Source organism: Hypanus sabinus, chromosome 5 (assembly GCF_030144855.1).
Source record: "Hypanus sabinus isolate sHypSab1 chromosome 5, sHypSab1.hap1, whole genome shotgun sequence".
NCBI classification, from domain to species: Eukaryota; Metazoa; Chordata; class Chondrichthyes; order Myliobatiformes; family Dasyatidae; genus Hypanus; species Hypanus sabinus.
The window spans coordinates 170,625,686-170,644,216 of NC_082710.1; the positions used below are offsets into that span (position 1 = coordinate 170,625,686).

At 46.4% G+C, this 18,531-nt stretch overlaps 1 protein-coding gene across 8 annotated transcripts in view; it reads left to right on the forward strand.

The window, feature by feature from the left end:
- LOC132394573 (discoidin domain-containing receptor 2-like) overlaps positions 1-18,531 on the forward strand; it is a 133,649-nt gene that overhangs the window by 93,695 nt on the left and 21,423 nt on the right. For all 8 annotated transcript variants that reach the window (XM_059970873.1, XM_059970875.1, XM_059970878.1 and 5 more), the window contains exons 3-9: positions 3,195-3,297; positions 5,244-5,472; positions 7,661-7,808; positions 8,272-8,377; positions 10,161-10,347; positions 15,472-15,718; positions 16,796-16,939. In XM_059970873.1, coding sequence (XP_059826856.1) covers positions 3,195-3,297; positions 5,244-5,472; positions 7,661-7,808; positions 8,272-8,377; positions 10,161-10,347; positions 15,472-15,718; positions 16,796-16,939 — 1,164 coding nt within the window. The remainder of the gene's footprint in view (positions 1-3,194; positions 3,298-5,243; positions 5,473-7,660; positions 7,809-8,271; positions 8,378-10,160; positions 10,348-15,471; positions 15,719-16,795; positions 16,940-18,531) is intronic.

Consider the following 18,531-nt stretch of genomic DNA (forward strand, 5'->3'; position numbering starts at 1 on the left):
TGGGAAAGTAGTGGATCTGTATTAATTCCCTACCCAGGGAAGTAGTGAGGCTACTTCACTAAATATATTTGATACAGGAAGATCTTTACAGAACAGGGAAGTTAAGAGCTATGGGGAAAGGGCAGGAAGGTGAAGCTCACTGACTGCACGGGTACTTGGCAGCATGGTAACTGCACACTTAGAAATACAGAAAATGCATGGAGTTCATTGAAAGAAAAGATCTTCCCCCACCACATGAAAAAGAAACTGAAGTCCCAACCCCTCCCTCGCACAAAAACTAACAGATTGCCCACTTGGACACAGCAGCTAACCCCCAAGCCCTTCCATGCAAAGCAAAAACAGTTTCATCAAGTCCCCAACCCGTCCCACACCCAGAAATTGTGACTTTTCACACGCCCATCAATCAGCATCAAGAAAGAAAACACAGGAAAACTGAAGGAGACCAATGTACAGTAAGCTACAATCCACACCAGTAATCACATGTGAAATTTCAGAAACATCCTCCGGCAGCTTTGAGGAGAGTGACAACTCGAACCCTGTCCTTCCATGTGGAGAGACCGCTGACCCTTGACCCATTTATCCAAATGATCAACATTTCCCTGTAATTCCTGATAACCTTCACTCTCTAAGACCTATTTTAGTGTAATCTTCAAACTTGCTAACCATGGTTTGCACATTCTTATCCAAATCACTGATATAGATGACAAACAATAGCACTGACCACTGAGGCGCACAATTTGTCGTGGGTTTGAAGTCTGAAAAACAGGTTTTCCATATCACCTTCTGTCCTCAACCATCAGCCCAACTATGCATCCAGTCAGCCAGTCTCCCTGGATTCTGTGCAGTCTAACCTAACAGAGCAACCTACCATGTGGAACCTGATTCAAATTTTTTTAAAGTGTGAAGGAGAACAAAATAATTATTACTCCGGATCCAATGGAACACAAAAAAAGCAACACAATAAGATAGAGAACACAATAATAAAAAACTCAATGAATATAAATACATAAGATAGTTTTATATAAATAACTACTGTTTTTGAGTCTGGTGGTGCTGGCATGGATGCTATGTAGCCTCCTCGCTGATGGGAGTGGGACAAACAGTCCAAGAGCAGGGTGGGTGGGATCCTTCATGATATTATTGTCCTTTTTCCAGCACGATTTTGTATTTCCGTACTTGTTGGTGGGTAGACTGGTGCTAGTGGTTTACACTTGCAATGCCTTCCTGTCATCCGCACTGCAGTTTCAGTACCATGCAGTGATGTGGCATGTTAGGATGCTCTAGCACGCATCTGTAGAATGACGTGAGTATAGATGTGCATCATCCAGCTCTCCTCAGCCTCCTCACAAAGTAGAGGCATCGGTGAGCTTTCCTGATAATGCGGAATGTGTTCTGGGACCATGACAGGTTGTGGAGATGTGCACTCCTAGGTGCTCGCAGTTTCCACTGCCAAGTTGCCAGTGTTAAGACCACAGACCATAAGAGGGGTGTGAGTGGTGCGAGTTCTTCTGAAGTCAATAACCATCCTTTTAAAAGACTGTTGGACAAGAAAGTGATTTGGAAAAGCTAAACACTAGCAAATGAGATTAGCTTAGGCCCCTTGGATGGCATGGACTGGTTGGACTGAAGGGCCTGGTTCTGTGCTTTATCTCTCTGGAAATGTGAATTTTCACTAAGGAGAGGTTGCTGCAGGAATCCTGGATGTCCGCTGCCATCTACTGGCCACTGAAACCTCCCTCCAGTTGTTAATTTTTCGCTGTCTTCCAACGGGAATGAGATTCCCTTTCTTCCAACTTTCAAAAGCTCAAAGTGCATTTATTATCAAATTATTATACCTTATACAACCTTGAGATTCATCTCCTAACAGGCAGCGATGGAACAAAGAAACCCAAAAGAAAGCATTTTTAAAAAAGGACTGTTGAACACCCAATGTGCAGAGAGGAAAAAACATTGTCAAAAAAGAGAAAAAAACACAACAAATAGCGTTTTGAACCGAGAGTCCCATATTCAGCACAGAGCAGAGGAAAACTCATGGAGCTGCGATCTGAGCCACAGTGCACCTGAACCAGTCACCCAAAGGAACGGCCGCTGCCTGCGGGCTCTGTGGAAAGGTGGTGTCAAGCAGCTGGCCTGCAGCCGGACTCGCTCCAGTTCCCGTTACCCTGGGATCGTCCTGTTTCAGTCAGCAGGCTCCAAGGCAGGAGATGGCAGTGTCATGAGGATACAAGGTGTCAGCCCAAAGGAATGCCAGAGGGTAGGAGGGGCTGTCCTATCACTACAGAATCTGTGTGCTCTTGTTTGTGGAGCTGGATGTTGTCCCTTGGGCTATGTCCCTGCAATAGATCTCTTCTTCCCCCCCACCCACAGCCCTTCACACTGAGTGTTGTCAATGGGAGCTTGCTGTGCACAAGATGGTTGCCATATTTCCCAAACTGCGGAGAGCTTTGGACATCACAGAAACCAGCCTCCCCTCCATGGACTCTGATCTACTCTTCTTATGGTAGCAATCAATGCCTGAGGTTTGATTGCCACTGCTGTCTGTAAGCAGTTCGACCCTTCTCCCTGGGACCACGTGATTTCTTTCTGGGTGCTCTGGTCTCCCCCCACATTAGAGTTAGTGAGTTGTGGGTGTGAAGTTGGTGCTGAAGGATGGCAATGCTTATGGTCTGCCCCCAGAACAATCCTCACTGATTCTGCGCGATGCAGATGATGCATTTCAGTGTATGTTTTGATGCCCATGACAAGTAAAGTTCTTTGCTTACTCCTCCCTTTCCTCTGTCCTCAAGCTCTCACTCCCCTAGCACCTAACCTCTCCCTCCACTCACTCACCCCTCTCTTCACCCCCTCCACAAACCTGCCTCTGCTCTTTTCCCTCTTTATTCTTACCTTCACCCCTCCGTCCTCTCCACACCCCTCCTCTACAAGCCTTTCTCCTTCACACCTCTCCCTCTTTTCACGTTTCCCCCAATCTTCCCTCTCTCATCCACCCTCCTCAGGCTGTCTAATCCTGCTCAACCCCCTCCCTCTCATACTGGGCCTAATCCTCCCCTCCTGGGGTTGTCTGACCCTGCTCTTCCCTTCCCCCCCCACCCCCTGTTGTCTGACCCTGAAAGCCACCATGCACCCCCCTCACTCCTGTGACTGTCTAACCCTACTCCTCACCTAAACCTATTCCCCTCTGCCTCTCTCCACAGAGCAATGCCGCTTTGCGCTGGGTATGCAGGATTCAATCATCAGGGATGAAGACATCGTGGCGTCCAGCATGTGGTCGGAGTCCACCGCGGCGAAACATGGCAGGTAAACCCACCTCACTCTCTACCCCTTCCCAATTCAGCATTACCCCAAAGACACTCACCAACTTGTGCAAATGTTTAATAGAAAGCGTCCCATCGAAATACATCTCGGCTTGCCATCAGCACTCATCGAGCACTATAGCACAGTAACAGGCCCTTCAGTCTGTCTAGTCCATTCTAGCCTGGCCTTCTGCCTAATTCCACTTGCATGCACCGAGACCATAGCCCTGTATACCTATCTCATCCATGCACCAATCCAAACGTCTCTTCAGTTTTATAATTGGACCTACGTCCACCTCTTCCGCTAGCAGCTTGTTCTGCAATCTCGCCACTCTCTGAGTGAAGAAGTTCGCCCTCAGGTTCACCTTTTGCCCTAAACCTATCACCTCTAGTTCTAGTCTCACCCAACCTGAGGAGGAAGGTCTTGCATAGATTCACTCCATCTATACCCCTCAAAATTTTGTTCACCTCTATCAAAAATCTCTCCTCATTTTACGCTCCAGGGAATAAAGCTCTGAGCTGTTCAATCTTTCCCAATAACTCGGTCCTGGCAACTAACTGAACTGTTATCTCTTGTATGACCTCAACGCATTGATGTGATGAAATGATCTGCACACAGGTTTTTCTCTTCCTTGGTGTGTGTCACAATGATAAACCGATTTAGTAATTATATGGTCATCTGTCTGCTGCAAAAGGCAGGATCTCCTGGTAGCTGACCATTTCAATTTGATTTCCTATACCATTCTGACATTGTTGGCTCTCGGCCGCCTTTACTGCCGTGATGAGGCAAAACACATTTTGGTGAAGTGACGCTTCATATTCCGCTTGGATAACCTTAAGTTGATGGTATGTATATCGATTTCAACTTCCATTAATTTCTCCCACTCCCGTTCTTTTACTCTTTTTCCATTCCCCATTCTGGTTACCCTTTCACCCCTTCTCCTCATCTTTCCGTCACTTCCCTCTGGTTCAGAATCATAATTAGATTTAATATCACTGGCATATGTTGTGAAATTTGTTGTTATGCAGCAATACAATGCAATATGTAATATCAAACACTGTAAATTACTGTAGTATGTGTGTGTGTGTGTGTGTATATGTATGTATATATATATATATATATATATATATAATTTAAAAAGTTAATTAAGTAGTGCAAAGAGAAAATAACTGTAGTGAGGTAGTGTAATGTCCATTCATGAATGTGATGGCAGAGGGGAAGAAGCTATTCCTGAACGATTGAGTGTGTGCCTTCAGGCTCCTATTTCTCCTCCCTGAGGGTAGTTATGAGAAGTGGGCACGTCCTGGGTGATGGGAATCCTTAATGCTGGATGCCCTTTTTGAGACATTGCTCCTTGAAGATGTACTGGATGCTGGGGAGGCTGGTGTCCATGATGGAACTGACAGAGTTTACAACTTTCTGCAGCTTATTTCAATCCTGTGTAATGTCCAACCTCTCCCCCGCCCCTCCATGCCAGACAGTGATGCAGCCAGTTAGAATGCTCTCCACCATACACCTGTAGAGATTTGTGAGTGTCTTCGGTAATGTACCAGAGCTCAAACTCCTGAAATATAGCCACTGTCAGCCCTTCATTGTAACTGCATCAGTATGCTGGGCCCAGGATAGATCCTCAGATGTTCTCGCCCTCTTTCCCTTTCTCTACGGTTCACTCTCCTTTACTATCAGACTCCTTTTTCTTCAACTCTTTACCTCTTCCACCATCCCCTCCCAGCTTCTCACTTCATCCCCCTCCAGCTTCAGCCCCCTTCCTATCTAGTTCTGATGAAGGATCTCGGCCTGAAACGCTGACTGTTGATACCCCTCCATAGGAGCTGCCTGACCTGCTGGGTTCCTGCAGCGTTCTGTGAGTGTTGCTCCAGATTTTCAGCATCTGCAGAATCTCTTGTTTGCTTACCCATTTACATTCGCCTCTCCACTTCCTCCCATAGGTTGGGGACAGAGAATGGTGATGGAGCCTGGTGCCCAGCCAAGTCGGTGTTTCAAAAGCCCAGCGAGTTCCTGCAGGTGGACCTGCGGCGACTGTACTTCATCACGCTGGTGGGCACGCAGGGCCGCCACTCCAGTGGGCATGGCAACGAGTACGCCCGCCTTTACAGCCTTCAATACAGTCGGAACGGCAAGGACTGGAAGACCTGGAGAGACCGGAATGGCGTTGAGGTAACCAGTCTCCTGGGATCTTTTTTTCCCCTTGTGGTAAGACCATAACAGATAGGAGCAGAATTAGGCTATTTAGCCCATGGAGTCTGCTGCAGCATTCCATTAGGCCATGTTCTGTTGTAACAGTTGCTGCTTGTGTTGTTCATTGTTCGGTGTTGTGTTGGATATTGTGGGCCATGCTACACTGGCACTAGAAAGTGCCGAGACTTGCGGAGCACCACCTTTGGCTCATGTTAGTCGTTAACACAAATCACACATTTCACTGTAGGTTTCAATGTACATGTGAAAAACAAATCTGATAGCTGGTGGAGGAGAAAGTGTGGTTCATTTATTGCAAAGTATACAACTCTGAAATTCTACTTCTCCAGTAGCCATGAAACCAAAAGAGAGAACAGCAGTATGTTCATCCCCCAAATACCCCCTCCCCAGACAAAAAAATGAACAACACCAGACAAGGCGCATCAACCCCCAAATACCCCCCTTCCCACACAAAAAAATGAACAAAAACAGAAGCGGCACACAGACCCCAAATCCCCCTTCCCCGCACAAAAAAAAAGGATCGGGTGAAAAACACAGAATATGAAAAAAACTATAATACTGGGAAAAAGGTTAATAGTCCAAGCCCATGTCCAAAATGCTGAAAACCTGGGTAACGTTCTCCAGGCACAGTGGCAGGCTCTCTCTATCCTCTCAGGAAGCAGAACAACTCCCAGTGATCCAAAAGCAGGTAGCTGGCACTCACCTCCCATTATCACCTTGAAGTTTCAATCTTCTTCGTCACTTTTTATAATGGTGTCCAACATCAGTTTGCACTCCATCCCGCCACCTGCTTGCCATGAGGCTCACGCACGTTACCACAGCCTTCTGCAGTCTGCCGAGCGATGAGTCACCCAAGTGATTTCCAAACTGCAAACCACAGGCTCCAACATATTCAAGATGAAAAGCAAAAGTAAAAGACAAAGGAAGTGAAAATTATGAACTATCATGAAGATGTAGACCAAAGGACTGTTGTACGCGGGCATCACAGAATTGTATACTTTGATAATAAATGACCCTTTGAAGTGTAGTGGGTAGAAATGGAAGGAGGGAAGTCTTTGGTGATGCAGACAGGGTGGAGTCAGAGGGAAATGGGAGAGAAGGGGTACGGTCATAAGACTGGAGCAGAATTAGGCCATTTAGCCAGTCAGTCTGTTCCACCATTCCACCACAGACAGTTTATTAACCCTCTCAACTCAATTCTCCTCCCTTCTCCCCATAATCTTTGATGCCCTGACTAATCAAGAAGCTGTCAACCTCTGCTTTAAATACACCCAATGACTTGGGCTCCACCCATCGAGGCAATGAACTCCACAGATTTGCCACCCTCCAGCTAAAGAAATACCTCTTCATCTCTGATCTAAAGGGACAGTCTTCCTTTCTGAGATCGTAGCCCCTGATCCAAAAGTTCCCACTATTGGAAACCTCCTATCCGCGTCCACTCTATCTAAGCCTTTCAGTATTCGGTAGTTTTCAGTAAGGTAGTCTATCGTTCTTCTCAACTCCAGCGAGTATAGGCCCAGAGCCATCAATGTTAACCCTTTCATTCCCGGAATCATTCTTATAAGTCTCCTCTGGCCCCTCTCCAATACCAGCACATCCTTTCTTAGATATAGGCCCAAAACTGCTCTCAATACTCCAAGCAGTCTGACCATTTTTTTAAATAAAGCTTCATCATTACATCCTTGCTTCTATATTCTTGTTCTCTCGAAATGAATGTTAATGCTGCATTTGGCTTTCCTTCTCACCTTAAACCTGTGGTCTCTAGTTTTGGACACTCTAGCCTTGGGGAAAAAGACTGCCTTTCATGATTCTGTAAAGCTCTCTAGAGTGCAGCATTTCGACACTCTCTGCAGTGCGGTTGATTCAATCCTCACCTGAGGCAACCATCTGAGCTGTCTGCCCAGCCAGTTGTCATCTGCAAACATACCCATCGTTTCCCCGACACACTCATCAATATATGTAGCACACAGCTAAGTTGCTGATTTTCGAAGCTTGGAGTATCCAGAAGCTCACTGTAATGGGTCACGTAGCCCAGAGAGGGAGTTCCAGCCCTGGCCCTCACTGTGGTGACATCTCTGCCATCAGTAGCTCGGACAAATAGTTGGATTGGCAGCAGGCTAACCTCCTGGTTTTGACCCCCTGCATCCAGGTGATCACGGGCAACTCAAACCCCTACGACGTGATCCTGAAGGACCTGGGGCCTCCGATCATCGCCCGCTTCGTGCGTTTTTACCCGATGGCGGACCGTGTGATGAGTGTGTGCATGAGGGTAGAGCTCTATGGCTGCCCGTGGGAAGGTGAGCGCAAGCAGCTTTTGAGGCATAAATGAAGCACTGGCATATTCACCAAATTCCCAACATCGTCACCAAAACACCAACACCACAACAGTATCTCTAAAAAAGAGACATGAATGGCACTACCGTAACCCTTATAAAACCAGGACCGCTACACTCCAGAACCCTATACCCCATAACCCTTATAAAAGCAAAACCCTACACCTTGTGTTAACCCTTATAAAACCAGAACCCTACATCCCCCCCACCCCGTAACCTTAAAACAGAAATCCTAACACTCCTAAGCCAGGAATCCTAACACTTCTACCGTAACCCTTATAAAATCAGAACCCTAACTCCCCTAACATAACCCTTATAAAATCAGAACCCTAACGCCCTTACTGTAACGCATACAAAACCAGAACCCTAACGCCCTAACATAAAACAGCCTGCACTAACTAAATAACCACCTCCACTCTCCCCACAGATGGCCTGAAGTCGTACACCATCCCTATGGGCCAGGTGATGAATGTGTCAGGGCTGCCCCCGGTCAACCTCAATGATTCCACGTACGATGGCAGCCGGATCGGAAGGTAGGGGCAGGGGTCGGGACTGTGGGAATGGGGTTCCATCGGGAAATGCCGACAGTCCACCTCCCTTTCTGCATGGAAAATCTGTGAGTCTGACTCACCAAAGTCTCAAGGCTGACGGGTTATCAGTTTTACTGTACACAGGCACGCAGGGATATGCAGATGCAGGCACACGTGTGTGCAGACACCTGTGAGCTCAAGTACAGTTGCAGACAAACGCACACACACAGACCCGTCACAGTCCTGTGCATTGATCTGACACATATGAGCAGGAACGGACTAAAACAATCATGTGGTTGGTGATGGACTCAGAGGCTTGTCTGGCTAAGCAAGCCCCTGTAAACAAAGGAGTGCAGGCGATGGCCACATGCATACTCATGCACAATACGTGTGGGTGTGTAAATGAGACGCACACATTCCACATAAAAGACTTACCATATGATAAAGGATGCTTGGAGTTGGGAGTGATGTATTAGCATGGATAGAGGATTGGTTAACTAATAGAAAGCAGAGAGTTGGGATACTCTAGTTGACCATCAGTGGTGAACGGTGTACCGCAGGGGTCGGTGCTGGGCCTTCAAATGTTCACAATATACATTGACAATCTTGAAGTGCGGACTTAAGTATCTAAGTTTGCTGATGATACTAAATTGAGTGGAAAAGCAAACTGTGCAGAAGATACAGAGAGTCTGCAGACAGATATCGATAGGTTAACTTGAGTGGGCAAGGGTCTGGCAGAGTACAATGTTGGTAAATATGAGTTCATCCACTTTGGAAGGGAAAAACATTGCAAGCAGATTATTATTTAAATAGTAAAACATTGCAGCATGCTGCTGTGCAGATGGACTTGGGAGTTCCTATGTATGAATCACAAAAGGTTGGTTGGCGGGTACAGCAGGCTATCAAGAAGGCAATGAAATGTTGGCCTTCATTGCTAGAGGGATTGAATTTAAGAGCAGGAAGGTTATGCTGCAACTGTACAGGGTACCCGTGAGGCCAAACCTGGAGTACAGTGTGCAGTTCTGGTCTCCTTATTTGAGGAAGGCTATACTGGCTTTGGAGGCGGTGCAGAGGGGGTTCACCAGGTTGATTCCAGAGGTGAGGAGAGATTGAGTCGCCTGGGACTGTACTCACTGGAATTCAGAATAATGAAAGAAGATCTTATAGAAACATATGAAATTATGAAAGGGATAGATAAGATAGAGACAGAAAAGGTTGTTTTCACTGGTAAGTGAAACAAGAACTAGGGGACATAGCCTCAAGATTCAGGGAAACAAATTTAGAGCAGAGTTAAGGAGGAACTACTTTTCCCAGAAGTTATGAATCTGTGGAATTATCTGCCCTATGAAGCAGTGGAGGCTACCTCAGTAAATATATTTAAGACAAGATTGGGTAGATTTTTGCATAGTAGGGTAGTTGAGGGTGGTAATGGAGGTGAGTCCATGGCCAGATCATCCAATCTTACTGAATGGCAGAGCAGGCTCGACGGGCCAGATGTCCTAATCCTGCTCCTATTTCTTATGTTCACACCTCACACCCTGCCCCCTTCACTGATATACAGACCCACACGGAGTGCTGAGGGAATGTTTGAGGGGGTTGCATAAGAGCCAGGAAGTACAGGAAAACATTCAGTCCCTTCAAGCTTGCTGCTCCATTAAGCGAGGCAACAGCTGATCCATAACCAAAATGCACACACCACCACCCCTGCACCGTCCTACCCACCCATGCAATGCCATCACCGGTTCCCTCTGCTGCATTCCATTCTCACCTCATTTCTCCTTACCAGGTTACACTACGGAGGCCTGGGGCAGCTAACAGATGGAGTATTGGGGCTGGATGACTTCACCCAGAGCCACGAGCTGCGAGTCTGGCCTGGCTACGACTACGTGGGCTGGCAGAACCGCACGCTGGGCCGTGATTATGTGGAGATGGAGTTCCACTTTGACCAGCTCAGCACGTTCGACTACATGAAGGTGAGGCCTGTGGAACAAAGATGAGGAGGAATTTCTTTTGCCAAAGGGAGGTGAATCTGTGGAATTACAATGTATTTAAAGCGGAGGTTGATAGATTCGTGATTAGTGAGGGTATCCAAGGTTACAAGAAGATGACAGGAGAATGGGGTTGAGAGGGAAAATAAATCAGCCACGATCAAATGGTGGAGCAGGTTTGATGGGCAGAATGGTATATTTCTGCTCCTATGTCTAATGGTGTCTGTCCAACCTGCAGGATCAACCCTCTATCCTTCCTCCACTGCCTTATACACTCTTCTGCCTGTATCCTGCCGACCTGTGGGTCCCTTCCCCACTGTCCTGTACCCTCTGCCTGTATCGCAACAACCTGTGAGTTTTCCCTCTCTTGTGCACTCCCGGGTAAGAAGCTAAAGTCAACGTATCAGTATTACAGTGGAGTAAAGGGAATTACAGTGGTATGAGAGAGCAGTTGGCCAGAATTGGTTGGAAAAGAATACTGGCAGGGATGAATGCAGAGCAGTAATGGCTGGAATTTCTGGAAGCAATTCAGAAGGGACGGGATATATACATCCCAAAAAGGAAGAAGTATTCCAAAGGCAAAATGACACAACGCCATGGCTAACAAGAGCAGTCAAAGCCAGTGTAAAAGCTGAAGAGAGGGCTTATTGGAGCAAAACTTTGTGGGAAGGTAGAGGATTGGGAAGCTTTTGAAAACCAACAGGAGGCAACTAAGAAGGTAAAGATGGAATATGAAAGTAAGCTAGCCACTAATATTAAAGAGGATACCAAAAGATTCTCCAGATACATGAAATGTAAAAGAGAGGTAAGAATGGATATCAGACTGCTGGAAAAAGTGCTGGAGAGGTAGGAATGGGGGACAAGGAAACGGCAAATGAACTGAGTGAGTATTTTACATCACTCTTCACTGTGGAAGACACCAGCAGTATGGGAAAAGTTCCACGTGTCAAGGGTCATGAAGTATGTGAATCTACCATTACTAGAGAGGGACTCTCGGGAAACCAGAAGTTCTAAAGGTAGATAAATCGCTTGGACCAGATTGTATACACCCCAAGGTTCTGGAAGAGGAGGCTAAAGAGATTGTGGAGGCTTTATTAAGGTTCTTCAAAAATCACTAGATTCCAGAATCATTCCAGAAAACTGGAAAATTGCAAATGACATTCCACTCTTCAAGAAGGGAGAGAGGCAGAAGATAGGAAATTATAGGCCAGTTCATCAAGTCAGTGGTTGGGAAAATGTTGAGAGTCGATTGTTAAGGATGTGGTTTTGACATACTTGGAGGCACATGATAAAGTAGGCCGTAGTCAGCATGGCTTCCTCCAGGGAAAATCTTGCCTGGCAAATCTGTTGGAATTCTTTGAAGAAGTTACAAGCAAGATAGACAAAGGAGAATCACTTGATGATGTGTACTTAGATTTTCAGTAGTCCCTTGACAAGATGCCGCACATGAAGCTGCTTAACAAGCCACAAGCCCATGGTATTACAGGAAAGATACGAGCATGGATAAAGCAGTGGCTGATTAGCAGAAGGCAAAGAATGGGAATAAAGGGAGCCTTTTCTGGTTGGCTGTCGGTGACTAGTGGTGCTCCACAGAGGTCTGTGTTGGGACAGGATTTTTTTTATGGCAAATGTATTGTTAGCATTAATTTCAAGAGGACTCGAATATTAAAAGCAAGTGTCTAACAGTGATACTTTTTATAAAGCACTGGTGAGGCCTGACTTGGAGTAGTGTAAACTGTTTTCGGCCCCTTGTCTTAGAAAAGGTGTGTGGAACCTGGAGAGGGTTCAAAGGATGGTCATAAAAATAATTCCAGGTTTAAGCGCTTGTAATATGAAGAGCGTTTGATAACTCTGGGCCTGTATTTACTGGAAATCAGAAAAATGAGGGATGACTTAATTGAAACCTATCGAGTGCTGCAAGGGCTTGAAGGAGTGGATGTGGAGAGGATATTTCCTATGGTGGGAGTGTCTAAGACCAGTCTCAGAATAGAGGGGCATCCTTTTAGAACGGAGATGAGGGGAAATTTCTTTAGCCAGAGAATGATGGATCTATGGAATTCATTGCATCAGCCAGGCTAAGTCTTTATATGTATATTTAAGGTACAGATTGATAGATTCTTGATTGGTCTGGGCATGAAGGGATATGGGGGGGTGGGGAAGCAGGAGATTAAGGTGGAGAGAAAAAATGGATCAGCCATGATGAAATGGCACAGCAGATTTGATGGGCCAAATGGCTTAATTCTGCTCCTGTATCTGATGGTCTTATGATTTCTTCATCCTCTTGAGGACTTGGGATGGAGCAATGAAAATCTCTAGGGACAGACGACTATGGGTGATGCCTTCAACCGAGGTTGGTTCTTCACATCGGGAAATCATGGAATCATGTAACATGGATACAGGCCCTTGGGTCAACACCACCATATCAACCAAGATGTCCTTTGAAACTTGTCCCATTTCCCATATCACACTAAATCCTTCCTGCCCATGTTCTTATCCAAGGGTTAAAACAGGCCCTTGCCAGTCTAGTCCATGCCAATCTGATCTTCTGCCTAGTCCTGTCTTGCTGTACCACATACCCATAACCTGCCAAACCCTCCTTTTCATATGCCTATCCAAAGTTCTCTTAAATGCTATGTTGTTGTAAATGCACCCACCTCAATCACTTCCTCTGGCAGCTCATTCCATACACTGACCATCCCCTGGGTAGAAAAAGTTACCGGGCAGTTTCTGATTGAAACTCTCCCCTCTCACCTTAAGATGATGTCCTCTGTCTCTTGATTTCCAGCTCTCAGCTGTGTAGACCATTGTCAGGCCCATCTGCAGTCTGTCTGTGTATTTATTGAGATAAACTGAGGAAAACAGGCTCTTCCAGTGCTTAGATCCACTCCACCCAGCAACCTCTGATTTAATCCGAGCCTAATCACAGAACAATTTACAATGACTGGTATGTCATTACCGGATTATGGGAAGAAACCGGAACGCACAGAAGAAACCCACACCTTCCATGAGGAGAACATACAAACTCCTTACTGATGAGGTCAGAATTGAACTCTGAACTCCGATGCCCAGATCTGTAATAGCATTGCTCCAACTGCTGTGATACCATTGCACCCCCTCACCATCTTTGTGATCTTATGCACCTCTATAAGATGACCTCTCAATCCCTACACTTCAGTGAATGAAGTCCCAACCTGCTCAACCTTTCTCCATAGGTCAGTCACTGAAAACCCAGCAATGTCCTCGTAAATCTCCTCTGCACTTCCTCCATCTTTCCCAATAACAGAGTAACCAAAACTGAACCCAAAATGCAGCTTGACAAAGGTTTTGTACAACTGCAACATAACATCCCAATTTCTGTACCCAGTGCTAGGCCGGAGTAACGCTCAAAATGCTGGAGGAACTCAGCAGCTCAAGCAGTGTCTATGGAGAGGAATAATTAGTCAGAATGTCAGGCTGACACCCTAGATCTAATGAAGGGTCTTGACCCGAAATGTAGACTCTTTATATCTTTCTGTAGATGCTGCCTGATCTGCTGAATTCCTTATGTTTCCAGCATCTGCAGAATTTCTTATGTTTTTGGCCAATGTGTCAAAAGCTTTTTTCACCATCCTGTTTACCTGTGACTTTCAGTGAAACTTGTACTAGTGCTCCTTAGTCCTCTGTTCCACAGAAGTCCCCAGGGTCCTACAGTTTACAGTGAATGTCCTACCCTCATTTGTCTTCTTAAATTGAAACCCTGGTCTTGACCTCTAAATCAGAATTGCATAGCATAGAAGCAATTCCTTTGCAAAGGCCCTTGGAATGGGGAAACATTTACATAAAGGATCTTTGAGCAGTTAGTGTCATCAGTAAGTTTCTGAAGCTTTGCAGACCCAGGTTGAATCTTGGCCTTGGGTGTTGTCTGTGTGGTGTTTGCACGTTCTCCAGGGTTTCTCCCTGGATCCTCCATTTTCCAACCATATCCCAAAAATATGTGGGGGGGTGGTGGAATGGTTAGTGGGTTCTATTGATGCTGTAAATTACCACTATTGTGTGAAAGAGTGGTAGAATCTGGGAGTGGGAGGAAGTTTTTGAGAATGTGATGAGAATCAAGCATAAGATTTAATATAGGATCAGGGAGGAGGTACAGGAGCCTGAAGGCAACACTCAGCTTTTTAGGAACAATTTCCTCCTGTCTGTCATCAGATTTCTAAATGGACAATGAACCAATGAACACTACCTCACTATGTTTGCTCTCTTTTTGTACTACTAATTTAATTAATCAGAATCAGTTTTATTGTCACTGGCATATGATGTGAAATTTGTTAACTTAGCATTCTGATTAAAGATTAGTGTAACTGTATCGTTGATGGCCAGCATGGACTCAATGGGCCAAAAGGCCTAATCTCTATTTCTCTATGACTCTGGAAAGATTTAGAAACATTTGAATAATATGCACATAATTTTAAAAAAAGTAAAAATAATCAGTAAATAAAATTTATCAGCAGAATATCAAACCTAAGTTAACTCCAGGGCAGCAGAATGGTGCAGCCAGCACATAGCGACCTGACCTTGATCCTCGCCTCCAGCAGGGTCTGTGTGGAATTTGCATATTAACCCTGTGACTGCAGAGTTCCCTCACACCCACTCCACTCCCCCACCTCTGGTGCTCTGATCCCTCGCACAGACCAGTCCCTCACACAGGCCGGTGGGTTAATTGGCCCTGGTGTGTTAAGTGGGTGGTAGTATCGGGGTGGGGGGGGGGTGGGTGGGGGAAGTTGATGAGAATGTAGGGGAGAATTTTTTTTTAAATGGGATTAGTGAGGGTTGGCAAGAAATCAGTGGGCCAAAGGGCGTTTTCTCGTGCTGTATGTGTCTGTGATAAAATTTTCAGAACGGTACAGAACCAGAACAGGCTCATGATGTTGTCCCGTCTAATCTAATCCCTTCTGCCTACACATGGTCCATACCTCTCCAATCTCTGCACCTTCATAAACCTATCTAAGCTGCTGTTAAATGCCTCTATTGTTCTGCCTCCACTACTAGCACCTGCCACTCTCTGAATGTAAAGTAAAAAACTTCTTTAAAAATCCTGTGATTAACATCTCTCGGCCGGCGCTTCTTTCCCAGGTCCATTGCAACAACATGTTCACCTACCACGTGAAGGCATTCCGAAAGGTGGAATGTTTCTTCAAGCCGAGTGTGACTGGCTCCTGGGATCCGGTGCCTGTCAGCTCCACCATGGTCCATGACAACAAGAACCCCAGCGCCCGTTTCGTCAAGGTGCCTCTGCGCCAGCGAGTTGGCCAGGTGGTGCGCTGCAACTTCTACTTCGCCGACGCCTGGATGATGTTCAGCGAGGTCACCTTCCGCCTGGGTAAGAGTTGACTGCGGTGCTGGGTGGGGGGAGGGGATAGAACAGGAGGTGAGGGCCAGTCTAACCTGGGATTGGCCAGTCGAGCCTGTTCTGCTGGTCGGTGAGCACTCGGCTGGCCCCTGCACTGTCTCGGGTGTAAAAGTGCCAGGTTGAGCAAAAGTATCGGTTATCCAGACCCTGCCCTCACCATCCCCCCTAGTGTTGTCCCTACGCTGCACCATCAGACTCCTCAGCACTGTTACAGTTGTGTTCAGCACTCACCTCCACAGTGCCCGCAAGCTGGGAAACTAAGTTGTAGCTGAGTCCCCATTTCATTCCCCAGCACCTCTGGTGAAGTGGGAGGAGGGGGGGTTTCACTTTCCTCCTTCCACCCCTCACCCATCTGTCTGTGTACATCTGTGTCTGAGTGTGTGTGTGTGTGTACATATGTGTCTCTGTGTGCCCTCTAAGCTGCCCAGATGCGTGGTCGTGCAGGAACAGAAATGCCCATGTGCACACAGCATTTGTTGCCACAGAGCTGGAATATTCTTTACATAATATTTTATTAAAGTGCCACAGTTTTCAGGCCGTGTTTTTTTTCTAGGAAAAATCCCGCTCAGAGAAATGGTTGATCCATGCAGTTGTGGAAAAAAAAGAGGGAATATTGGTCTCTGTGATTATCTGTGTCTCTGTGTGTGCTATCCATCTCTGTCAGTGTATCCATCTGAGCCTCTGTGTGTTTGTCTGTGTTGCTGTGTCTGCAACCATTTGTCATGCTCTTTGCTGCTCCCTGCTGCTGTCTGTGTGGAGTTTGCACCTCCTCCCAGTGACTCTCTAGAGTTTCCTCCCACTTCCCAGAGCTGTGTGAGACGTGTGGCTTGATCAGCCACTGTAAGTTGTCAACATCGTGTTGGGGAGTAGTGGAATTGGTGGGGGTGGGGAAGGAGTTGATAAGAAATGGGAGAATGAAATGTGGGTTTGTGTAAGTGCATGCTTTGTGGTTAGTAGGGATTTGCTGGGCTGAAGGGACTTGTTTCCATGCAGTATGACTCACCTACTCTTCCTCATGCCATCCCTAACCTGCTTCGCTCTCCCTAGGCTCCAGAATCACGACTCCTCTCCACACGGATCTAAAGCCACGCGCTCCCGCCCCGCCAGAATTGGGAACCATAATCCCGCCGGCAAGACAGTCCACTGCCAATCACCGGATGGATGCCATGATTCCGACCGTCAGTAACCTAGGTACTGCAAGTTGGGTAGCTTAAGGGCTGGATGGACTTCCCTGGGTCTTCAGTCACATTTGGAATGCAGTGCTGACTTCCGTTAGGAGTGTGAGGAATGACCAGCGTTGTGCTGGTAACCCAGCCAGCCATCCCGCATTCACCTCTTCAGTCACAAGACCCAGTGGAAGCTGGCTTCCCTCGATCCCAAGTCACCGCTGAGAAGAACAACCCATCACTCACTCCCTCCTCCCACTGGGTCCCCTCCCCAACTGTTCCCATCTGCCCTCGCACCTCTCTCCCTCATTTCCATTCTCCACCTTCCTCAACATCAGAGTTCACCATCTACAGCCATCTATCGGTCACCTCCCACCTTCTGTCCCTACCTCCACCCTTCCCTCCTCCATCTGCCTATCACCACTCTTCACCTGGATCCACCTTAGCCCTTTCCCATCACCTTTTTGCAATGGCTTTTTCCCCTCTGCTCTTTCAGTCCAGGGTGAAGGCTTTTGAGCCAGAAGATCTGTTAACTGTTCATTCCCTTTCACAGACCCTTCTTCACCTGCTGGCTCTCTCGAGTGGATTGCTTTTTGCTCAGATTCCAGCATCTCTCGTCTCTTGTCTCCACATGAAAAAGAAGGGTGACAACATTCACAGTTACCCCCAGAATTATATAACATCTCTGGAGTGTGTCTGCAGGAAGTAGAGGTCACTGGGAGAGGGAATATAGTTACAAGCTTTGGGGAGGTGGGGTGGCAGCAAAGAGTATAGGAATTTAGAAATACATGGAGTATACATGGAGTGGACAGCCAGAAGCTTTTTCCCAAGGCAGTAACTGCTAAAGCAAGACGGCATAACTTTAAAGTGTTGGGAGGAGAATATAGGTTGGATGTCAGAGATAGGTTTTTTTAAAACGTAGGAACACCCTGGCAGGGGTGGTGGTAGAGCCAGATACATTAGGGACATTTAAGAGACTCTTCGGCACAGGATGAAAGATAAAAGGAGGGCAATGAGGGAGGGAAGAGTTGGATTAATCTTGGAGTAGGTTAAAGGATTGGCACAACATTGTGAGCCAAAGAGCCTCCATTATGCTCTACTGTTCTATATAACATAGAACACAGAAGAGTACAGCACAGAAATAGGCCTTTCGGCCCACAATGTTTTGCAAACCAATTAAGTAAGTTATCAAATGTCCAACTAAACTATTCCCATTGCCTACACAATGTCCATATCCTTCCATTTCCCACGGATTCATATACCTATCTAAAAGTCACTAAAAAGTCTGTAATGCAGGGGTTTCCAACCTTTTTATGTCAAGGAGCCTGCCAGTAAGCCAATGGAGCCAAAGTTGTGACCCCTCCCCCCCCACCCTGCTGTAATGTATGTGCCTTTTACACCACTCCAGGCACCTGCCACACTCTGTGTAAATAAGTACATGTCCTTTAAAGTTACTCCCCCTCACCTTAAATGCATGCTATATTCTCTGTCCTGAATGGGCGAGGATTAAATAAAACTGTTCATTTAAAGAGGAAGTCAGAATCGAGTTTATGATCACTGACAGGTGTCATGAAATTTGTGGTTTTGTGGCAGCATTGCAGTGCAACAGATTAACGA